Source organism: Notamacropus eugenii, chromosome 4 (genome assembly GCF_028372415.1).
Source record: "Notamacropus eugenii isolate mMacEug1 chromosome 4, mMacEug1.pri_v2, whole genome shotgun sequence".
In the NCBI taxonomy this organism is placed as follows: Eukaryota; Metazoa; Chordata; class Mammalia; order Diprotodontia; family Macropodidae; genus Notamacropus; species Notamacropus eugenii.
The window spans coordinates 459,595,159-459,620,689 of NC_092875.1; the positions used below are offsets into that span (position 1 = coordinate 459,595,159).

General features: G+C 39.3%; 1 protein-coding gene across 4 annotated transcripts in view; it reads right to left on the bottom strand.

Annotated features, from left to right (window-relative positions):
- The window catches only part of VCAN (versican), a 134,177-nt gene extending 114,855 nt beyond the window's left edge, over positions 1 to 19,322 (bottom strand). For 2 of the 4 annotated variants that reach the window (XM_072606215.1, XM_072606212.1), the window contains exons 1-2: positions 18,457 to 19,322; positions 5,615 to 5,690 (exon numbers count right to left, since the gene is read on the bottom strand). In XM_072606215.1, the coding sequence (XP_072462316.1) occupies positions 5,615 to 5,684 (70 nt within the window). In that variant the 5' untranslated portion in view covers positions 5,685 to 5,690; positions 18,457 to 19,322. The remainder of the gene's footprint in view (positions 1 to 5,614; positions 5,691 to 18,456) is intronic. The other 2 variants (XM_072606217.1, XM_072606214.1) reach the window with 1 other exon arrangement.
- Between the last annotated feature and the right edge of the window lie 6,209 nt (positions 19,323 to 25,531).

Here is a 25,531-nt window from a genome sequence, read left to right on the forward strand (position 1 = left end):
AAGTGTAATCCTTTGGAAACATTTTCATTTTAAAATGGTCAATTCAATTTATGGAGAGTACTTTTTTTAATTTGAGGATTATTCAATTTAAACATAGTCCACCATAAGTTCATTTCAAAAGGGACTAAGACATTCAACATTTTTTTAAATGAGAACAATTTTGAGAATGTGACATTGGAGCAAGTGGCTTTATAACAATGCCTCAATGACATGATTCTATGTGGTGACCATGCCAACCATACTTTCTACCCAAAATCAAACATACTTTTCCAAATGAATTTTGTGCTCCAAAGTTAAAGCTTCAGTGTTTTCTTACTGACTGGTTTAAAAAAAAACTTACTGATTAGAAAGCATGCTCTTTAGGTTGGAAATTAGATTAGATTTTAATTAGATATTTTATTATTAGTTATTATATACAGTTATTATTTATATATAATATTATATATTAATATAGTTACTAATTATTAACAATTAGAAATTAGATTAGAAATTTTCAGCCTTTTTTTAATCAGAGAGTGAGGTCAATCCTTTTTTTTTTCCAATGAAATCAAACTGATGTCCCTAAATTCATTATGCAAACATGGTACAAACATAGTTTCCCTTTTAAAAAAAGCATTTATAGGCCAATAAATCTTTAAGAAATGTCTGAATAAACAAGTTGTGGTGTATGAATGTAATAGAATACTATTGTGCTATAAGACATGATGAACAGGTGGACTTCAGAAAATCCTGGAAATATATATGTGAACTGATGCTGAGTAAAGTGAGGAGAAGCAGGGGAACATTCACATAAATAGCCACAATGTGCAATGAGTAATTTTGATGGATTTCTCAGCAATGTAAGGACCTAAAACATTCAAAATGCCATCCACACCCAGGGAAAGAACTGTGGAGTTGGAATGCAGAGCAAAGCACACTATTTTCTCTTCTGTTCTATTTTGTTTGGTTTTTCTTTCTCATGACTTCTCCCATTCATTATAATTCCTACAAATTCTTCTTCTCAAAGAGAGAGAGAGAGACAGACAGACAGACAGACAGAGAGACAGAGGGAGAGATGTCTGGGTCGTGGTCATATCCATCAATCGTTGACACTGTCTGAATCCTTTGTATGTACAAGAATCTGGTTCTATAGAATGGCCATTTACAAGGGTATATAGCGTACTGGACAGTTGGTAGGAAAACCTAGGTTCAAATTCACCTTCTGATCCTTTGTACTATTTGACCATAGGCAAGTCACTTAACTCCATTAAGACTTGGTTTCCTCATCTTAAAAATGGCTATAGGTATCTGTAGCACCTATGTCACAGAGATATGGTGGTATACAAATAAGAAAATGTATATAAAGCCTTATGTAAATGTCAGATATTATGTGCTTTAATATTAAGTAAAATGACAGACCAAGTATTTTTTTCATTTCAAAACCAAAATTCTCTTTCACTACAATTATGAATGTTAGTCCTGGAATTCTTTCTACTATAAAGTTTGATGTAGAAAGAAAATCCACTAATAGGAACTTCTAAATATTTATAATTTTTATTAAAATATTTTCTGCTGATATTTGGGATACCCAATAAAATGCCACCTTTTCTAACAAACACACACACAAGATCAGAGTTCTGTTCATTTTAAATAATGAGAAAATAAAAATTGCAGAAAATTCAGTTTGGAAAAGTAATCCTATTGGTATAAACCCTTTCATTTACAGATGAGGAAACATAAGCCTAGATAGTTTAAATGCTTTGCCCAGGGTCACAAAGTGTTTGTTTTTTGGTTTTTTTTAGTAAATTCAGTCTTGTAAAGTATATGTAACTGCAAGTATTTCACACTGGATGTTTATTGCATATGGATTTAATCTGTTTCTTCCTCCCTGAGAGGAGATGTTGATTATTAGGTAAGTAGGTAAGTTTCTTCAATTTTTTAACCCAAGGATGTTTTGGAGCTTTTTAAGTGATTTAAAAATTATTGGCTGATATTTGAATATTGGTCTGTCTGCTGACCTGAAGAATAATTTGAATTAAGTTTTTCAAAGAATTCAATATTTCCTTCTCATAAAATACAGTTTCATCGTAAACTTTATTAGTATGTAGATTACATGACGTTCACTCCCTACCTCCTCAATAAAATTAACCCCTTACGCCAAAAGAGGGTTGAGATGAAGACCCTTCATCCTTGAAATCTGTATCCTTACTAGCTTCTATCTATCAGACTGGAAGTTCACTGATGACAGAGATCATGTATTACTTAAACTTTTTTTATTATTTATAAAACCTAGCATAGTGCTATGCAAGCAGTAAGCCTCTAATAAATACTTTATCATACCTGTAATATACCCATAAACTATGAGGCTCATTCATTGTCTGAAGACAGTGTTGATTAACTGACAGAAAACTGACCTCAGAGTCAGCAAAATCTGGGTTCCAGTCCAACCTCTGATAGATACTGTTCATATGACCCTGGACAAGTCATTTATGCTCTCAGGGTCCCAAGCAAGGCTATAAGATGCAGAGCTGGTACCAGTCTGCATTGGTGGAGGGAGTCCTTCACCAGGAGCCCCCTATGCTGATGAAAGCAAAGGTCCAGCTTTTTTTTTTAAAGCTGGTCTTTCTTTGTGGGCCAGAAAAGGGTTAGGACCCAAATGACCAATGGATGTTTCTGACACTATGGACACTGGTATGGTGGAAAATATGCTGGAACCTAATATTGGATGAAAGTGTATTGGCCAAGACATGTTTATTTTAATACAAGCTTATAAGCATAGAGCAATTAAAAGATTTTGTTGGATGTGAATGTATAGTCTTCCAGAGTCCAAGTTTAACAGCAGTATTAACAAATATCTGTGTGGCCAAGCCTCTTGTGTATTAAATCTGGTGTAATGTACTGAGGCCAAAGAACTAGGTTCTCCAAATCTAAATATTTTAAGAAGGAAATTTAGTTCTTTAGAATACAATGTTTATAGACTGTTAAAATAAAAAGCTACCTGCAGGAGCTTTATGAAACTTTGACAATGAAAATAATAAAATGAATCCTAACAAAAAACTCACTGTTCTCACCAGATGGTTGTGGTGGAAATGAGTGCAGTAAAGGAAAAAGATGTAAACCAAGCTCTAAAATACTGAAGGATCAATTACTTCTTATATTCTGTCAGTAAATCAAGCAGATGGAATGATGGAGATTCCATCTGCACAATGTGACCAAAGGACTCCCCCCAAAAATTGATTTTGGACATATAAATGTGAGACAATTTGAAAGTTGACTGCCCTGTCCAAACATATAGGCTTTGGTCCATGGCACACTCCTCCATGTACTCCATCAGCCTGAATGAGCTCTTGTTTTTATCAGTCACTAGGTAAGTTCACGACCTCACATGGACAAACAGATCTCCATGAGTAAACATAAAGTTGATGATCAGTAGACAATGTGATCATTAATTTTTGTCATTAATCCCTTGAGTCCCTTGGGATAAACAGACTAAAACTTAGTATGGAACTATTGGACCTAACTACGCAGATTAATATTGCCAATCTTGCCAGTGCTATACAAATACTTTTCACGTGTCATATTTTTTTCACTTGAAGAAACAAAATTTTCTGGAAATTAACTCAAAGGAAAAGTTGACACATACCTATTACAATTTATCTATTACAACCCAAAGAGTAGGTCCATGTTGATCGTCAAACAATCCCTGGGAGATTTGCTCATGTGATTTGGGGTCATTGCTTTCTTTTATTTTTAAATGAAGGCTGCATGCCATAGTGTCTAGTGAGTCATCCTTGAAGCCAGGAAGCCCTGGGTCCAAGTTTTGCCTCTGAAACATACTGGTTCTGTGATCCTAGGTAACTCACTTAACCTCTGATATTATAAAGTGCAGAGAAAGTGCCAACCTCCATTGTCAGAGGAAGTTCCTTCACTCAGAAATTCCTAATACCAGTGGAATCATAGGTATAAATCCCATCCCAAATATCATTACTGGATAATAATACCTGCCTCTCTTGATTTTATATCATACCCTTCCATCATCTAATCTTGTGGCCATATCACAAATTTCTATGTCTTCCCTCATATTCTCACTTTCACTCTCTCTTTTTTTCTGAGCTTCCTTTTCATTTGGCACCTTGCAACTTGTTAAACAGCTCCCAGACTATTGGTTAATAGACTATTAAGTTTATCTAGGCTCACCTCTGAGCCCAGAACAACCTAGGCTAACCTCTCAGACTTTCCCATTTCACCTTTGGCTTCACAAGTTAGCTGAGGTATCTTTGACCACAGAGAATGAATGTACCGGAGTGGGCTGGATCTGTTATCACTGATACAGTCCTAATGTCTAAGTTTCAGCTACGTGTAGGTCCTTCAGAAAGGAAGGTGAGGCATACGTCCATGACACTAGGCAACAGGCAGAGGCTCAAGGCACAGCTGCTTTTTCTCCCAGCTAACAAAACCCACCAGATGGATCATTCAGCTTTCCAAAGAATTCCAAATAATGAATCCCTCTTCAGTTTTTGCTGTCACTCAGAAATGGAGGGCAGTATAATGAATTATGCAACTGCTAGAAGTGAACACAGTAGAACTTTGGGGTCATGCTTTCTTTGGGGTCTAACCTCTGACCATTGATTTAAGCATCACAATAAAAGAAGACTAGACAATGGGTTTACCATAGTTATTACAGTCTTTATGATTATCAGTAATGTTACTGGTATTACTGATACTTGATGATCAACCAGGGTCATATGTTCAGATTGAAGAGTCAGTCTGGTCAGGGTCAATAGCTTTACCAATAGATTCTAACCAGAACTTTTTTTTAAAGGTCCCACTTTGTCACTTAACTTAGTGACATTGGTGAATTGCTTTATTTCTTTAAGTCTTAGTTTCCCATCTATAAAATAAGGATAATGACATTTGTACTATTGTATTTTATTCGGTGGTTAGGAGGTTCAAAAGAGAAAAATGTATATAACTTAATTTGTAAAGTTTAAAGTCCTATATAGATATTGATGGAATTAAAACCATAAGTCCTTTACTGAGTTAAAATTAGAGCTAGGATATATAATTTATATGAAGTTAGGATACATATGTCTAAATAATAAAGTCTCTAAGTTAAGGTAAAATATTGTTTGCCTGCCTTCTGTTTATTTTTATTTAATGCACCTATACAATTTCTGATCTGATAAGTGTTTAACGAAGGATAGGAAAAATGAAAGGTTAAATAGGAAATAATAGTTTTCTCAAGTCAGACTTGAAAACCCTATATGATATTTCATTCCTTACCCTTTTCTTTTTTGACACGAGAACTTGTGTGGTTACATGACAATCTTTTTCGAGGGGCAAACCTTTGCAAAATTTGCTATTTTTATCTTTGAAAATGATGAGGAAAACCATTTCTAGTTCTACACATGACCATTTGCTATGAGATTGAAATTAGCTTATGAATATGCTGAAAAAGAACATGTTTCCCTGGAAAGTTTCTTATCTTAAAACTATGGCTATAACTGCCCCCCCACAGTGGTATCCCAATGACTAGCTAAAAGTTCCTAGCAGCTGAGGTATGAAGAAGCTGAGGTCTTTATGTTCAGCAAATCCATATTCCCATTTCGCTACCGCAGAAGTTTACCATACTCACCTTCACGTACTGCATGTATTACAACCAACGTAGAGTATATCCATAAAACACTTTTTATACTTAATAACATCTTGACCTAGAAACAAAGTAAAATATGAAGTGAATTTAAAGTATTCAAGTTTGTGAAGAGCTGCAAATCATTTGAAGTCAAGAGCAATCTTTCAGAAGCCCAGTTCATAATGGAAATTAGGTTTGTGAAAATAGGATTATCTAGATTTGGAGGAATTATCATTTGGCTCACTGTCTTGGCATTTTAATGATCAGTTTGAATCTCACCCAAATCAGTAGTTACCAAATATCCTTTCCTAAACCAGTTCTGGGGATATATGGCAATGTGGCTCTGTGGAACAACCACAGTTGGTTGGGGAAGCGACATAGACCACAGCCTGAACAGCAAACAGCTGGGCAGCAAAATCAGAGTGGTGACCACAAAGCTCTTTAGAAGCAGGAAGCTGATCATGGATGAAGAAAGAGGAAGAGGGGGAGGCAACAGGATGGAGATGTTGAAAAAGGGTAATTTATATCAAATGAGAGTGAAGTGGAATAGAAACTTTTCTTGAGAAAAGAAAAATTGGCCTCACCCTATGTCTCATGTATACGGTATGAAATCGGAGAGTCAGACTGTGGTCTAGTTTCTTATTAAAAAAAAAAAAAGTTTAATTTCTAGATGGCCAGATGGCCAAAACCACAAGTTGTTCCTTAACAAAAGGGATTGGTATTTGCAATAAATGTACCAGAATTGTTTCAGTAGTTTTGAGGACTATGGGTGGGCAAAGAAAGAAATAGGTAACGGTTGGAAAAAAATCAAGGTCAATACTTACATTGGTATCTAGAGGTCAAAGAGGAACCTGCTGAACAATATCTGAAGTTCACATTTTTAAGATTATTTTCTGGATGCCAATCTCCCTTGATCCTTCCTAAGAATATTGCTAAAGTACTCAGGATAGAATGTAAGCTCCTTGCTTTGTGCTCCCTACATCAAGCACAGTGCTATATGCATAGTAGGAGTCTAAGAAATGCTTATGGAATTGATATTGCCTGGTATTCTTGAAAATAAATTTAACCCAGTTTCATAACAGATTATAGTGCCAGGGGCAGCCTCAGAGCCACATGTGGCCTTCTAGGACCTTGGGTGAGGCCTTTTAACTGAATCCAAATTTTATAGAACAAATCCTTTTATTAAGAGAATTTGTTCTGTGAAGTTTGGATTCAGTCAAAGGGCTGCACTTGAGGACCTAGAGGGCCACATGTGGCCTCGAGGCCACAGATTCCCCACCACTTATACACTTCCGTGTGTGTGTGTGTGTGTGTGTGTGTATGTGTGTGTGTTTGTCTGGATCTAAGATTCCGTTGACGTTGGTGGGAAAGTTATACAGCTGGTGAGGAAAGTCCTTTAAGCAATGCTTAGTAATGTAGCTATTCTGCAGCTTAAAGTCTCAGAGACTTGCTTGGGGCACTAAAAATATAAGTGACTTAGTTAGGGTCATGAAGCCAATATGAATCAGGGGCAGGACCTGAAAGTCATTTTTATACATTATGGATACTGTGTTAATTTCTAAGATTTTACTTGAAATTTTAAGATTAAATAGCACATAGTTCCTATTTCTATGGCTTTGTTGTTGAGTTGTTTCAATTGTGTCTGACTGTCACCCCGTTTAAGATTTTTGTGGCAAAGATATGGTTGGCAACCAAAGAATGGTTGGCATGAGGAAATTGTGGCAAACAGGATAAGTCACTTGCCCAGGATCACATAGCTAGGAAGTGTATGCTGCTAGATTTGAACTAGGGTCTTCCTGACTCCAGGCCCAGTGCCACTGAGCCACCTAGATACTCCTTTCTATAGTTCCAGTTATGAATATTTCTCAACTGATTGGGATTGTTAGTGAATTCTGTTGAAATACTACTTTAGGGGAAGTGGGATATAGGTCAGAGATCCAGTTTCATTTTCTAGTTCTGGTTTCACCACTAATTTGACCCCTCTGGGCCTCAGTTTCCTCATCTACAAAATATTGGAGTTAGACTAAATATTCTCCAAGGTTTCTCTTAGATCTCTCTATCATGACTCTGGTTGTTAGTGCAAAATACTCAAAATGTCCTGTATTTATTATGAGAATATTTTGGCCAGAGGACTTGTTTGGTCCATAAATTAATCTTGTTCTTTAGGCAAACAAATGTTGGTTGAAGGAACATACTTTAAATACTCTTGAGAAATAGAAAATTCAGTCCAACCTTCTGTAATCTTTAAACATGAGATTTCTTTAAAGAAGCAACAAAAAACTAGAACCTATATCTTTCTGTGTTAGATTAAGAGAGAACTCTGAGCTATGATCTCCCTCAAGCTTATCTGAGAGAACTGTGGTCTTGCTTTTTTAGGAACCTACTGTGTAACTGATGACTAGTACTGACCTGCCTTCAGCCACAAGGGATTTGGAAAATTCCTACCAAATGCTTAAGGACATGGGAAATAGTGAAGGTGTCCTTTAGGAGGCCAGCGATAACAGAGATACAGAGAGTACGGCACTGGTTCTCACACAATATTAAACTACTTGGAAAATGGCCTCTGAGATATGGACCTTTTACTGATGATCCATGAGTGGAAAGGGACAAGGGTCTTCCCCATATGGGAAAGTATAAATTAATTGTCTGTGATCTCCTTGGAGAAAGGTCAGAAAAACCCTGGGAGCAGCAGGGAATATTCCCTTGGGAAGAGATAATGAACTTTAATTTTGAAAGCAGGAAGTAGTGCATTAGGAGTGGGGTGAGTTTATAGATACCCTATCTGCAAATAACATCAGTGTCCCTCCCAAGGCTGTCTCTATGGGAGACACAAGCTCCACTTCTTGGGTGAGGGGCCTGTAAGCATGCAAAGGTCACTGGTTTGAAGGCAAAGGGGAGATGGATGGTCTGACACCTTGCACTGCCAGAGCTGAGCATTCCAAAACACACAACTATTGCTACTGACCAGCTGAGGAACTAGGAAAGGAAATCTTGGTCTTCTCCTGCTAGAAAGTAGCGTCTCAGGAGATTCGTGGATATTACCAGAACTGTACCTTCTGAAGGACAGAGTTATAGCCAGAAGGATTCTTGGACTTCCTCTGCTAGAATCTAGAGGACTCCAGAGGGGAGAACTGTGGATATCTAGATTAGCTGGACTATAAGATCATAGATTTAGAGTGAGAAGGGGCCTTGGAGGTCATCTAGACATAGGAAAAGATGCCTGCTTGGGGCAGCAGATGGGACAGTGTAGTGATGATGCCAGAGGAGAGAAGGCATAGCTCAGAGAACTTGGAGAAGGCTCTTAATATTGCAATTGTAAGTAACAATTCATTTGGGGATCTTGGAGCCTTGGGCAAATATTTATCAATTTAACTTTTCTTCTAGGGTCTTATAATAATAGTTGTAATGGTGGTTGTAATAGTAATAAAGATCTGCAAAGTACCTTACAAATATTATCTCATTTTTATCTGTTCAGTAACCCTGGGAGGTAGGTGCTAATATCTCCATTTTACAGATGAAGAAAGTGAGGCAGACAGCAGTTAAGTGATCCACCCAAGGTCTCACAGCTAACAAGTGTCTAAGGCAGGATTTGGACTTGTGTCTTCCTGATTCCACGTCCCAACCCTATAATATCAATAACTGACTTCTTTGTTTTGGGGGGAGTAGAATAGTAGTGGTGTCAAAATTAGCTTCCAAAGCTATCTGAGTTTTTTCCAGAAAAGGGAATATAACATATTAGAAAGACTTTTACATATGAGAAACATTTAGAACTCTCCTCTCACCTCCTAAAGGATTTCTCTTTTCTCCCCAGGCCTGGATCCACATCCTGAATCTACATAAACTATCACAAACCTCAGCCACCCAGCGTCTAGCTTTCCAAAATGTGTAGAATGAATAATGCCCAAAGAGAAGAAAGATGATCAGCCTTTACAATTTGGTTGTAGAGATTGGTGAGTTCATAAGATGACTATATCTAGAACCAAAGGACCTAACTTCAAAATCCTTACTCTGCCACGTGAAAAATTCAGCAAGTCATATAACCTCTTCAGACCTCAGTTTCCTCCTCTGTAAAATGAGAGTATTGAACTAAATCACCTGTAAGGTTTCTTTCAGCTCTAAAATCTATGCTCTCTCTATCTCTGTCTCTATCTGTCTCTGTCTCTTCGTTTCTGTCCCTCTCTCTTCTTTGGTTTCTTGACTGATCTGCTCCTGAATCTTCTTAATCCCTTATCTACATGTCTATTTTGTGTTCTAGAGATCATAATGAGCTTTTAAAGAAACAACTCTTTCTTGTCTATAGAAGTACCTCCCCTCTATTACTCCTTTTATTTCCATTTTGAAAAATAAATAAAGTTCAACCCAAGGAAAAATGCAAGGAGATGCTCACTGGAGGATTTTATGTCAGTTTGGGGAGTCAATCCTTGATAAATGTAAGTATACTAGGGGAAACACTTTTGTAGACAGGGTTTTCTTAGCCTTGATGAGAAGCAGCCAAAGTTTGTGTTCCTCCTTAGTTCTACTTCAAAATTGAAGCATTTAAAAAAGGCCATTAGCCTAAGATAAGATAAAACTCCTATAATTTCACATCTTTGGAATTTTTCTTTCATGTTCCTATTTTAGCTTCATGACACCTGAACACTTCATTAATTTAAAAAAATGCAACTACTCAACCATAGGATAAACCCTATGAAAGGAAAAGTATGTAAAAATTTAATAGTAAAATAGCAGAAAAGTAATTGAAATATAAATGAAGATTTGAAGAGGAAAATTTGAGGATAAAGTTTGGAGGGGGCAGTAGGGAGGAAAGAATAGATGAAGAACTTGCCTTCCAAAGCTAAGAAATACGTTAAAAATCCTTTTTCTCAGACTGAAGATAGATTATATTTCATAGTGTTCCTCAGAGAGTTTTTTTTAAAGTATCTATGATATGAGAGTCACTCTTTGGCACTTGCCCTATTAGATGCTCCCAAATTGGCCAAATCATTCAATTTCATCAAATCAAACTGGTCCAAAAAATTGGGCAAAAGAAAAAGATCAGTTGTTCAGGTGAAATGACTAGTATTGTTTAGGACCTTTGTGGAGGAGGAGGAAAGAATGAGAGAGCAACTAAATGACCTGTCAATTCTGTCAAAACAATTAATTCAGTAAAGGACATCAATTGATCTACACAATTCATATCACAATTACTGACCCAGTGCTCCTTGGAACTATGTGTGCCCAACTTTGGACACAATTTTTCCTTTTTACTGCCTCTTCTGTGAGTTTCAGTGTCAAGAACCTCCTAAAATCTCTGGTTCTTTTTATCTCCTCTCCCCCAATTCTTCTGGAATTTAGTATAACTTCAGGTAGTGACAAGATGGGCTCCATGGAACAGACTTGGTAGATAGGAATTGAGTCTTGTTTTTGAATCAACTGTTAAGTGGAAGGGGAAGGGGAGAGAATGGAAGTCAACCTTTGGCTGGTCTTCCATGATGGCTGGAAAATTAAATGGAGTGAGATAAATAGACTCTTGTTAACTATATCCATGAGATAATGGGAGAAAGATTCATGCCTCTAAGGATTACACAGGATAGGGTTTATAGGATTCCTGTAAATAGAGCCAGGTCTAGGTAGGCAGCTGCCTAGGATATTATTTAGGGGGTAGAGGGGAGAAAAGGGAGACACAAAGGTCATTTTTATTATTATATTGTAATAAATATTCTAATGGATCTGGTATCTGATCAATGCAGATATTCCTTCCAATGTGTATGTATATATGCAAATTATAAATATACCTATTTTGATGTCAGAAAATCCTGTTCTCCATGACCTGTAGATTTCCTTTTGTAATAAATAAAATTGTGTATGTTTGCATGAAGGCTTCAGAGGCTGTTGTGAACGGTACAGGAAATACAGTTTTTAGACCATCCCTTGAATGTACAAATATTTTTTGTAAGGTGGTAGCCAGGGGTAGGGATTTGTTCTCTGAGGTTTGGAGTCAGTCAAAGGGTCAAACTTGAGGACCTAGGGGGCCACATGTGGCCTGGAGGCCAAAGGTTCCCCACCCCTCGTGTAGGTAATACCTGCATGGGATCCCACTTAAGGAGACTGTTCCAGGGCTCCATCAAGCTACTCTCCCCTCCCCCAGAAGTCCCATATACATGGAGCAAATTAAAGTCAGAGACAAAGGGTTTGTTTTTCCTTGTAACTTATTGAAACATTGGACTTCAAGTCAGAACTCCTATCTTTAAATTAAAATTCTGAGACTTCCTAGTTGTGTGACTATGTACAAATCACCTGGCTTCTCAAAACCTCAGTTTCCTCCTTAATAAAACAGAAAAAGTAGTACTGACAATATTGACCTCCCAGGGTTACTGGACACTTTATAAATGTGAGGAATGATTAGTGACTCTGGAATAGAAGTTGTCACCTGATATTCTTCAGCTATAAAATGGAAATGATACATCTCAGACTACAATGGACACATCTTCTCACTGGAGGAGACAGTGTGATGAGGAGAGGAACTTTATGATGTGACCATGAAACCTCTTCCTGAGAAGAATCACTCATAGTGGGGTATCTCCAACCCACTAGTGTATTCATGGGATCAATAGGAGATTTGTTGTTTTTTTGTGAGATTGTTTAGAGTTGACTTGTCCTTCACCTTGAAAGGAATATGGAAATGCCAGGATTCATGGAAAAGATTATTACTGTCCTTAGATACCAAGAGATGACCAAGAACGAGATGTCATCTGGGCTCTGTTTGTTCTGAGGACACTCCTGGTATGGACCAACCATCAATCAGTCAGAGTTTATTAAGCACCTGCTGATCTTGTCCTAGGGGCTAAGTATAGTCCCTACCTTCAAAGTTGTTACTTTCCACTAAAATATAAACTTAGGTCCTAATGACAGATTTCTGGGGGTGGAGGAAAATGATTTTAAAATCTCATCTCGCCATCGTTCAAATGCATACATCTTTTAAAACCAATCTGTTTGATTTTTTAATAGAGTTTTTAGGAAAGATATCTTTTCAGCAGTACTCTCTCAGAATTTACTAAGATGGTGAAGCATTCAAAAATACTCATTAGGTATTAAATTCTTATATTGTTTATAAATCAAAGTGAGTACTATTTATTATATTTCATATTGTCTATATTCTTGTAAATATTACACTAAACTAAACTTTTTATATTCATTTATTTATACACACACCACAAAGTATTTTTTTTTAAATAACTGACCACCACATTAAACAGAAATCACTTGCATCTATCAGTGAACGCAGCTTCTTCTGGCACATTTGGTGATAACAGCTTAGCAGTGTCCAGAAAACACTAGACTTAAAAATGAAAAAATAATTTATCCAGTCCAGACTCTAAGAGGAAACTGGCAGAATGCACTACCCAAAAGTGGAATCTGGCCAAGGCATTTATCTCTACTTCCCCTTGTTCTGCTTCCAAACCAAGAAAGAGTGCAGGCCTTGTATTTTCTGGTGTGGTACAGTCCGATGCAACAATCAGTATGTTTTCTCCAACCAGACCTAGTAAGCCCTAACAATACTTATTTGTCAGTCTTAACCATTTCCTCTAGGTGGGTGGTGTAGTAATGGCCTCCTACAGGCCTTTATTATTTTTCTCAAAAGAAGCATGTGTCTGTGAAACTAGGCTCTGAAACAGGAAAATATTCCACTTTAAATACAATTTCTAAAGATATGTTCTGTGCGCAATAGTAAATATTAGGTTTAAATCTAACTCTGAAAGGTTCCTTGACTTAAATGGTTGTGGGAGAGGGAGTATGTTGACCTTGTGTCTTCTGTCCATCACTGGTGATCAGTTAGTATGCAATCACTAACCATGAAGGACTAGGTAAAATCTTGTGGGAAGGGAAGGACAATGGATACAACTTTCATAATGAGATAGCCGCCTGAGAGAGGTGCACTTTCATATCATTTGGTCTTTATTCCTGTCTATGAGGCTATCATTTAAGAACTAGCCTGTTGAACCAGTAGAAATCTTTTCAACTTTATTTAACAAACCAGAAACCTTGCTTATCAACTATTTTTAAAGATTTTTCTTAAATACTCTGAAAAATAAAACTTAGCCCATATAAAAACTCCTCTAGGTCCTCAAAGAACCTCCATTCTTAGTTTCTGCATCTGTTAAATGGGTAAAATGGTATTATGCTACCTGCCTCATAAATTTGTTTTGGGGAAAGTGCTTTGCAAAATGTTATTACATAATATAAGTAAGTAATTATTGGCTATTGTGCTAATAAATGTGAGCTCTTATTCACTGTACCTACTTCGGACATAGTTTGAGGACATCCAACTGGGGGAAGTAATTTAGCCCACCAGTAACTCTTTGTTGGGCCAGGTTAAATTTTCACAAAGAAGTGTAAAATATTCCTTTCCTCTTTTCCAGAGGAAATGAATCCCAAGCAGAGGAATAAAAGTTGGATCTTTTAAGGCCTTATTCATTATTGTTGCTACACTCCCAAGTCTAGGAACAGTATTTAGCTTGGAAAAGTGCTTGTGTTAGATGTGCTTTCATGATTATGTTTTAACTAAGTGCACAGATTCCTGTTTTAGAATAAACTTAAATCAATATTTTCATGATATACTTTGCTGACAGTTGCCAAAGTGTAACTTAGGAAGTTGGACTCAAAATCTTTGATGTGACTGCTTTAGAATCATGAGAATGACAGTTGGAAGGGCCCTCAAAGATCATCTAATCCAAACTCATTTTAAAGGTAAGCTAGCTGAGGTCCAGAGAGGTTGTGCCTTTTACCCAAAGTCACACAGCTCAGCTAATGTCAGAGCTATGGCAGAGCTGGGCTGGTAAACTCACCTTCTATATCCAAATTCTACACTCCTTCCACTACCCTTCACTGCTACAAGATGAATATCTCATTTATATCACCCTTTAAGATTTTCAAAAGTGCTTTCCTTACTTTTTGATGTTGTTTAGTTATGTCTGACTTTCTGTGACCCGTTTAGGGTTTTCTTGGCAGAGATACTAGAATGGTTTGCCATCCCCTTCTCCAGCTCATTTGACAGATGAGGAAACTGAGGCAAAGAAGGTTAAGTGACTTGCCTAGGGTCACACAGCTAGTAAGTATCTGAGGCTAGATTTGAATTCAGGTCTTCCTGATTCCAGACCAGGAACTCTATCTACTGTGTCACCTATCTCTCCTCACATCAATCCTTTGAAGTACAGACTGCAAGTATTCATTATACTTATTTTACAGTTCAGGATCATGGAGATTAAGTAATTTACCAAGGTCATACAACTAGTAAGCATATGAGGAAGGACTGTAGCTCATGGCTTCTGACTCCAAAGAAAATTCTATCAATTGATTAAGTTTTGTCAGGATTCTCTCAGGGAGACGGATGTCCTTAGACTCTGAACAGTAGACACAATAACTTTCTTCAAGTCTAGAAATCCCCCTTTAATCATTAGCATTTCTCTAAAACCTGTATGTGAATTTCTATGTTGATTTATAGTAGAGCACTTACCATTACTCATTCTCCTCTAAAACCTTGTATTTTAAAATGTCTCCCTACTTCTCTTAGATGGCCCCCTCCCCCCAAAAAAAGAAAAAAAGAATATACAAATAGTGCTTCAGTTCAGTCCCTTTGAACAGCATCTGGAGGCAAGGCAGTGAGTGTCTGAACATGCCACACCTGTCTGACTGCTGTTTGTACTTGGTTCCCACACACTCTTGGGGTCTCCTCTCCTCCCTCCACCCCTCAACCCTCCTTCCAAATATGTTCATTGGCCTGCACCATACTGGAGCTCCATAGAAAACATATGTCTGTGGAGGAGGAGAAGGAGGAGTTATGAGCTGGGTTGGCAGCTCTGCGGGGCTGGCTGAGACTGACAGCCCCAACCTGACTCCAAAACCCCAGACAAATCCAAACGGCCTAGCAACTTTCTCCCGGTCCAGCTTTCCAACACATGTTCAGAAAGCAGCATGAAACTTAAAAAGAGGAGCTCCAATGTGTCTCTGGCATATCTCTGGATGTGATAGACTCAGTCCACGTGGCGGCGGCTACAGCCCAGAGATGGGAAGGCGGCCAGGCCGGCTCCCTCTCCTGGGCTTGGGTAAGAGCGTGCCCGGCTGGCTGGGCGGCTGGGTGGGGAGCGAGCCAGCCAGCACTCTCGGTAATAGCTGCCTGCCTTTGTCCTTGGAGCGGGGCCACCTCCTAATGAAGATCAGTTACCTCCCCCCACCCACCCACCCATCGTGGAGCTCTCTGCCCTAGAGCCGTTTGTGAAAGCAGATGCAATCAGAGAAACTCCTAAGATGAGACGGGGGCCCCCCCGAACCAAACTGTTCAGGGAGCCGGCGTTTCCGAAACAGCCCCAGTCGTTGTCCCGCAAGGTACTGCTAGCTGCTCCGCGTCCTCCTCCTCTCCGGCTCCTCCTCCTCCTCCTCCTCTTTCCTCTCTCTGTCTCTGTCTTTTTCTCTGTCTCTCTTTCTCTGTCTCTCAGTCTCCCTCTCTCTCTCTGTCTGTCTCTCTGTCTCTCTCTCTCTCTGTCTACCGCCCCCCCCCCCCCCATCCTTTACTGGTTTTAGTGTTGTCAAATACGTGTTGGGACAAGGACTATAGGCATTTTTTTTAAGTTGCAGTCTCAGCTCAGTCACTCATGCTTGTGACAGATGCCTTAATCTTAGGGATTTTCTGGGGGAAAAGATGTTACTCAAAAAAATAAAAGAAAGAAAAGAAAAGAAAAAGACCTTGAAGCAAAATTAGACAAGATCCTTCTTTTTCCCCTAGACAGTACAATAGTTCTCCAAGCCCCTATCTCATTCCTTCTTCCACCCTCCTGCCTAGCTGGAGGAATAAAAAACCAGAGACCCAACTCTTCGTCTATTAATGAATGGTTTGGAGGGCGGCTCCCTCCCTGAGGTTTAATCAATGGAATATGTGGCTCGGCATAGCCGGGCTTCTCCATCAGGGGGCGCCGCGGCTCGCTACAAAGTGGGAGATGATTCCTAGACATCTAGGTTTGCTGGAGGCGATAGCGGAGAGGAGGGGCAGATCTGCCGCTGCGCCCCGCCTCCCCCCTCCAGCCCTAGGAGGAAGGCAGGGATTTCACACAGCCCATTCATTTGTCAGCTGTGGGGGGAAGGGGAGGGTGGAGAGACACTGGCCAAAGAGCCCTAGGCAGAGACAGATAGAGGGGAGAGGGAAAGAGTGGCAGAGGGAAGTAAAAGACAAAGAGAAGAGGGTGGAGAGTCCGTGTGTGTGTTTAGGTGTGTGTGCAGGGGGAGGGCTCAGCCACCCTGGGCTCCCTCTTAGCTTCCCCCAGCGTCCCAGGGACATCTCCCTCTTCCCGGTCTCCAGAGTCCGGGTGTGCGCTGAACAGCTCAGTCCGAAAGCAAATAGTTTCAGCTATGACACGTATTTTTCTGTTGCCCTCGCCTTTGCCTAGCAGTGACCACTCCACACCCTCTGATAGAGAACGAGTCCAGATCCCCTACGTAAGAGCACCCGAGCTGAGCTTTTGATTTCCTTATTACGTGGTTTTCTGAGCAGGACAAGGAGAAACTGCCCTTCACCCGAGCTCCCGACTCACTCTCTCTGCGGACTCTTTGACCCAGTAAGAAAAGTTGTTCAACTTCAGTGCAAAGAAGTGGGAGGGACCAAAGAAAGAAAAGAAGGCAGAGACAGGGATGCTTCGCAGAGGATGGGGACCGATCCCAAAGTTCTCGTTAAGATGCAGACTTTGGATTTCCGGTCCACCTTTGTCTGGGGAGCTCACACTGAGTTAGACTTCCAGCGGGTGTAGGGGGGATGCAGAGGGGCAGCGCACCCCTCATTCCTTTCAGGAAATGCTAGGGAAATCCAACTACGACTCCTGAGACCACCACCACCACCACCCCACCCCGCGAATCCGCTTCCCCTGCGGAGAAATGATCGTTCACAACCTTTCTTGATCGGTTCAAGCTAGAGCTTTTTCCCGCCGTCTTCCTGGTCTCGGTAGCACTTCAAACCCACCCCCACCCCCATCCCCAAGTCATTTCACGCCGCTCCCCTTGTTATGGCCGTAGGACAAAAGAACACAGCGGAGCAGGGGGGAAGCCTTCACCTCTGCTCCTCCCGAGGCGATGGGGGTGGAAGGAAAGCAGTTTTGCTCCAGTGACCCCTTGATCTCTCTCTACCCTCACCTCCCCCTAAACACCCCAGGTGGCTGAAAGGAGATCTCCTCCTCTTAGCGTCCTGCCACTGCTGCAGCAAGAAAGGAAAGATGCAGGCTCCAGGTCACTTCCCATTCTCTCTTCCAGGGGCTGCCCAGAGAGTGGCTTTCCAGGAACGCAAGAAACTAACCACAAACCAGCGGCAAAAAGACCTGGTAGCCAACACTCACTCGGGAAGATTTCATCCACTTTTCATAGGCAACAGCTGGATGTCTGATTCCCCAAATAGCCTAGGTATTGAAACAGGGGTTTGTTTTTTTTTTCCTTTTAAATCACAGTGTACTCACACCTCCCTAGAGTTTCAAAATTCAATTCCTTTGAGAGTTGTCTTTCACACCCCCTTTCCCCCAATTCTTTCAATCTTCCTCTCCCTTCCCACCCTGTTTTCTTTGTCCCGCTCTTTTCAGCACCACAGTTCCATCTGTATTCCTAACCATTGCATTTCTCTTGCAAAATGCACTTTTAAAAGTTACCTGCAATACGTTTAAGGAAAATTATGCTTTCCCCTAACTTAACCTAAAAGCCGCTACTTTTATTTGTCTTGGGGAAAAGATTGCCACAAATAGCTAGGTCCTCCTTTTTGTTTTTTTTAAGCCCGCAAGTGATTCCTAGCAGCCAATTTTCCTAAAAGAAAGGGGGGAAAGAACAAAAGACGTAATTACCTTAAAGGTGGCTGACTGCAGAGTTTGGGGGGCAAAAAAAGGAAAAAAGGAAAGAAAAAAAATCCCAGTGTAGTGCTGAGGTTATTCCAGAGTTGCTCGTGGTCACACGAAGCAGTCAATTCCTTGATTAATGCTCCAAGAAGCCTTGCAGGAGATGCTGAATCCTGGAGGGTTCCTTGCTCCCAGAGCCTGCTGGAGAGCACCTGATTCTGAGCGTCTGCGCCCGAAAGGAGTTCCTCCTCGAAGAGGCTCTCCGTCAGCTTCGCCTGCAAGTTCAAATGCGGGCTGTGACACCCATCATTATTATATCATTGTACCGTCAGCGCTGAGGAGGAGACTCAACTCGAGTAGAAGGAGGAGGAGGAAGGAGAGGAGGAGGGTTCATTCACAGCTCCAGAAGAGCTTTGCAGACACAGTCACAAGAGCCCAGGTCTTCTGGAAAGCAGGCTCAAGGGGCAGAACAGGCAGCTCCAGGCTCTTGCAGCAGGGGCCGCCTGCCTCCCCAGGCACTCCCACCTCTCCCAATTTCTTCTTGACAAGAAGTACCAATAGGCTTGGGGAAAGAGCAGCGCTCTGCATTCAACAACTTAGTGAAACATCTTGCTTTGCACAGGAGAGGGAAAAACTGCTAGCCTCTTTCACCGCAGCCTTCCCCCCACAACTTAAGAGCCTTTCTGTTCCGGAGCTAGATTCCTTTAAAAGCTATTGTAGGATATGTAATAGAAAAGTGAACTGGTCATTTTTGCTTTGGAGAAGTAAGCCTGTTGAGCAGAAAAGAACTTGGTTACAGTGTGTTTACACTACAACAAAATCTGACTGCATGTCCCATCTGTGGAAAGTGTCAGGACTCTGGCTCCCGCCAGCCCTAAAGGAAGGCTTAGAAATTGATTATATGAAAAGGAAAAAGGGGAGGGAGGCAGGGAGGGAGGAAAAGAGGGAGGGAGAGAGGGAGAGAGAGAGAGCTTAATTGTTAATGTTGCAATCTCAGAAAGCAATGAAAACCATATTGGGATTACTTGAAGCAAATCTCACATAGGATTCAGCTTAAATACAATTTCCCTCTTTCTCAGAAACACACAACATTGTTTGTTTATTTTACTGTCTGTTTTGTTTAATCTATATTTTTAGAGTTAACTCATGATGTGATCAGTGATTTTTCTTGTTTTCAGAGAATGTGATGAAATTTAAGCAATTCCTTTATATGTAACCACTTCTGCAAAAGAAAAGACTAATATTAAGAGACAACACCATCATTCCTACCTAACAAAATTCCAAATATATCAAATACAGTTTAACAAATGATCAAATATCATTTGACATATTGATTGAGAGAACTTGGGAGATGCGGGGTTTGGATTTTTACCGCTCTTCTTTGAACACAGTTCTGAATTAATGTAACCCTGTGACTATAAGCTTGAGTCAAGGTAAAACTAGAAATATTAAAATCAATGGTGAAAATCCCTTTGCATTTATGTCTCTGAGCTGTGTGCTATTGCATTTTTATGATATTCGAGTCATTCATCCTCCATTCTGAGGCCATAGTTAGAAAAGTTTCAGTTTTCACTCTGAATTTCCTTGCTTCTGTTGGTTTAAGTCAACACTTTAACCTTTTGGTAACAGATTTTCTCCATATTCACATTTATAAGCATGTCTTGTGATTGCTTTCTGGATGCCTGACTATCGATTTTAAAAACCAAAAAAAGCTTAAATGATAAACCCATACAAGATTCACCAAGAAAATTCCAATTCTCAAGATCTACTTGTTTCATGTGGTTCTGATATGCCAGCTCATGAGTCATGGGTATCTATCCATTCTGTATGTGTTTTTCCACCACACTGACCTTCCTGGTACAGCTGATAGATGAATGAATATTAGTCTTCTTAACGTTTAGTTTTTATACTATTATACAATACTTCATTACTACAGAGTTCAATTGGCTTTACAAGCAAAAGAAGTATCTCCAACTATACAAAAGAAAATTAGGTGAAGTAAATAGCTGGATGGAATTTGTTATTTCTAAAATGCAATTAGGAGTCATATTCAAGGAGTCATTAAGAATATCACAGACGGTGATTCTGGTTGCAAATGATTGAATATTATCAGTCAGAAATCTTTTAGACCCTATTCTACTTTTTTTGTGTAAGCATTTCTTTAGCTCATTTGTCTATAATTTACCTCAAATCCCACCTTGTACAAGAGCACCCATCCCACCCCTTGAAGGCACCATTAGTGCCTTCTCTCTAAAGTTACCTCCTGTATATATTGTATATATCTTATATGTACGTAATTGTTTGCATGTTGTCTCCACCTTTAGAATGTGAACTTCTTGAGAGCAAGGACCATATTTTTGCCTTTCTTTGATTCCCAATGCTTGGCAAAGTGCCTGGCACATAGTAGGCACTTAATAAATGCTTGTTGACCAACATGATAAGTGCTTAATAAATGCTTGTTGATAATTACCTTTATACAGATGACAAACTCTGAACCACTACTACAGAAGAAAGTCATTTTCTTTAATAACTATTAACAGGGACGATCACATGTCATTTTGCTGTGTGGTGACAAAAAGCTATATTTACTAGTTCTTCTCTTTTATTCAACATTAATTCTTTAGAAGACTAAGCAGTTAGTCAAAGTTACTAAATAATTTAAATAAAATGGCATAGTTTTCTTCAGCAGTTTCTTAACCTTGAAGACAGTTTTTCTACATATGACAGGAAAAGGAAAGAAAATTATTTTCTAAATAATAGACTTTCTACAATGCATACACATTGAGTTAGAAATCAGTTTGGAGTCTGTGGGATCCAATACTCTCATTTCACAGATGGAGAAACTGAGTCTCAGAGACCTAAAGTAATTTGCCCAAAGTCACACAGGTAGTAAGTGAAAAAAACAGAATTCAGACTCTTATCTCTGACTCCACATCCTTCCCATTCCCATGATCCCATGAGTACTATTAGATTCATAGTGGAATAAAAGCACAGTATGAAAACCTATTGGACACACTGTTTGGTCAAGGTCAGTTTCTAAACTCTTTATGCAATGTCATCATTTATACATGTGACTTTTGATAAGGATTTTTCTTTAATTAAGAGCAATGATTACTGACTGTCTATCAGTGGTGAAGATATTTTCCTAACTGGAAAATGACTTTTTGCAGTTTTGTAACAAAAACCCCTTTTGCCTAGTCTAATTACATGAGCACACTTTCAACTCATGTCCTTACATTGGAGCAATCTTTAATGTAAACCACAGGGTCTCAGATGTGGATAGCTAGTGCAAGATCTTCATTCATAGAGCTAGTGTCTACATGAAACCACAAACCAAAGGCCACCCCCTTTCCTCTTTGCCTCTATCTTACTCAGAAAATAGGTTGAGTAAAGCAGGTGGTCAATGATTTGGAGAGCCAGGGTGTGAGCTGCAAGTGGAGCTCCATGGAACAGATCTCTTTATACTTCCCTCTTTCTGTGAGTCTTGATGATAAAACACTTAAATCTTACTCTTTTTTTCTTGATTAAATGATCCTAAAAAACTATTCTAAGACATAATATTGTTTCTTCTACAGTGGGGCTGTTGGATGAGCCAGGATCCTAAGCTAATATGTATTAAGAAAAGAAAGACACCTCATTTCAAGTGTTTAACATCCTGGTGCTAGTTATACTTGTAGTTGTTTAATAAGTTCCTGCTGATTGATGGATAGCTCCAGGGGACAAAATATTGGAATGAAAACTTTTTGCCCTAGATAGTCTTAGAATCGCACATCTAGAGCTGAATATCACTTCAGAGGAAATCTAGTCAACACCTTCATTTTACAGATAAGGAAACTGAACCCCAGGAACGTTAAATGACTTTTCCAATGACACACAGGTAGTCACGTCCTCTGACTCCAGAGAGTTTTTTTTTTCTACTTTACCACAAGGCTCCAGATGAGTACCTTGCTAGCTGGGGGAAAAAATGAAGTCATTGGGGAAAAGGAAGTCATCATTCTAAGACCTCACCATTAAAATAGTAAACTGATTGGAGATGTTTTGTCCTGCAATCCAAACTCTCCTGGTTCCCTAAAATCTATCACTCAAGTATGTATCAGTAATGTACATTTACACACTTGTTTCCATACAAACAGGAAGAAAGTAATATAGATTCTTTGTTGACTTGTTTGTTATGCAATAAAGGAATACTACAAGGAATACAGTGATAACCAGTATCTCATGGTCTCAAGAATGAAGTCTGTAACTTGGAAAAATGAACGCAAGCAAGTTGCCTTGGAAAACAATGAGAACTGTTGTGCCATAACAATGAAAGAGTTGGTAACTGACAAGACCTGCATGAAATGATGCAGAGTCAAGTGAGCAGAACCAGGAGAACAGTTAATGTTGTGCAGACAAACACCTCTCTGAAAGACTTCAGAACTTGGATCCAGGCAATGGGCAACCATAACTCCAGAGGAACAGCGATGAAGCTTGCTACCCAGCTCCTGACAGAAAAGTTAAGGACAGATTTTTGAATGTGGCAAATACAGAAATTTGCTTTGCTTGACTAAACATTTTTGTTACAATGACTTTTCCCCTTCTTTTCTTATTGGGAGCATAGGGGCTGGGACGGTGGAGGGAATAGAAAATAAAATTTTGCTCATAAAAAAAGAAACAATGCAACTTATTTTTCTCAAAAATAGGGTGCAGATGATTAGACCATTCAAAAAAATGAAATGTCATGCTAAAACATTTCATCTAACAAAATCTTTTCCTGCGTCATCAAATTTCCTTCTCCTATCTCTTCAGGCTTTCCAGAACTTAACGGGAAGTCTGTCCGCATCCTAGCAGATTTGTGCTAGTAAGAGCCAAGTTAAAACATGAAGTAATGTGAAAGACTGGGCATTGAAAAGGGGATGACTTCATCTGGGCTAAGCAAGGCAATGTGAGTCTTTCCACACAGCAGCCAGGCTCCTAAAGTAATCTGTACCCGCCTCATTTTGCTGCGTGGTGAGCAACGTCAGAAACCTTCCCATTTTTGACTGTGCCAAAAAAGACAAAAAAAGATAAATAAGCCCAAATTGGAAGAAAAAGAATCAATCTTTATGCACTCCACCCCATTCTTCTTCCAAGCTCTGACATTTTTTTCCCTTTAAATGTAGGTGATGATCTCCAAGCTTCCGTCTGAGTGAGCTGGGATTGTCACTGCGGTGCCTCCCTTCTGAACACAAGGAAGCAGCAGAGATCTTAAAACAGAGGAGTAGGTGCTTTTTATAGAGGACGAGGAAGAGGCAGAGGTTCTAAGGAGCTTAGTTTGTTGTAGCTTCTTATTCAAATCACTGCCTTTAAAGTACAATGAGATTTATGTATGTTTTAATGAAAACAACTGCTGCACTGACTGAAGAGATTTGGGGATTTTTAGTTTAAAAAGCACAGTGTGCAAAGAGGGAAGGTAAAATAAATAACAAAAACCTCTACATAACAGGTATGATTTGTCAGTTACTCTACAGTAAAACTATACCAACCAGTGGGGAAGTTCAGGTAAGCTGTTGGATGCTAAACAGAAATTCACTTTTTAATTTATCAACAAATGACATTTTAGCTTTATTTAGACTCTAGGTTCAGGTCACAGTGGCAAAATCTCACGACTAGATAAAACTTTAGTCTTGCAATTCATACAGAAGGTCATCTATCTTTCTGGTAGACTAGCCAAGTAAAAGGGGCCAAAAAGGACGTGTGATTGTAAAATGTAGCAGGCACTTCATCCAGTCTCATATCCACTTTAGTTTATTATCTTTGTCTGTGACTTTGTAGCATCAATGATGGCATGATCTTGGTATAATAAATACAAAGGAACATATGTTTCTTAGTTGTGCTTCCTTCTTATAATTCAATGGATCCCTGACTTCCATCACTGTGGATACTTTCCCCATGGGAACAGATAAACTCTTCTGTTTAACTTTCAATGCCCTATGCAACCTGCCCCCAATCTATCTTTCCAACTTCATTGGATATTACTCTACCTCCAGCATTTGAGATCCAGTCATATAACTTTCTTTCTGTCCTTCATGACATTCCATCACCCATCTCCTGTTCATTTTCACTGGCCATTCCACATCCCTCGAAAGTACTCACTACTTACCTCCAATTCAGATCCCCCTTTTTTCCTTTTAAGACATTATCTTCTGCCTGGAGCCCCCCAGAAAAAAAGAGGGCTAATGCCCTCCCTCCCCTACTATCTCATATTTAATTGTTTTGTATATACTTGTGTTTATTAACTTTTTATTTATTCTGTATGTATTTTATTTATAACTGTTCCCCCCTTATGCACTCACTCCCGATCCTACATTCACTCCCATCTATCCCCCAAGACCAACCCCCTCCACCCTGTGCCCATGTAAATTCCTTTCAAGTAGAGATTATTTCTTTTTTTGTATCACCAGTGCCTAGGATAGAGTCTGGTACATAGTAGATTCTTCACAAATACTTGATGACTAATAGTCAATTGATTCAAGATCTCTTATCCCATCTCTTGTTCCATTTCTTATCCCAATTCTTGTCCATGTCTGGCCATGGAGGATTTATCCAATGCACTGGAGTCTTTCTCTTCACACTTTTAACATTTCATGGATACCAATATCTCATTCTGGTTGTCACAGAATCCTAGACTAGAAGCACAGAATCTTAGAGTCAAAAGTGAATTCAAAGACAGTCTAGTTCTATCACCTCTTTGGGATGATCATCCACCCTTTCCTAAGGGAAGAATAGACAGGGGAAAGAAGTTCTAAAATAGAATCTTGGGGAACAACCACAGACAGGGGTTATGATATAGAAATGAGTTGGCCAAGTATTCTGAAAAGGAGAGGTCTTAGAGGTGCAATAATAATCAGGGAAGTAGTGTCACAAAAACCTAAGGAGGTTTTTCTAAATTAAATTGCATCTTATTAGATTTAATCCAATATTCCAGCTTGTCAAGATCTTTTAAACTTGCTAATTACCCCTTCTAGCTTCATGTCATCCTCAACTTTAATTATAAACATGCCTTCTATACCTTTATCCAAGTAATCAATATAAATGTTGAATAGCATGGGGCTATGGCCAAATC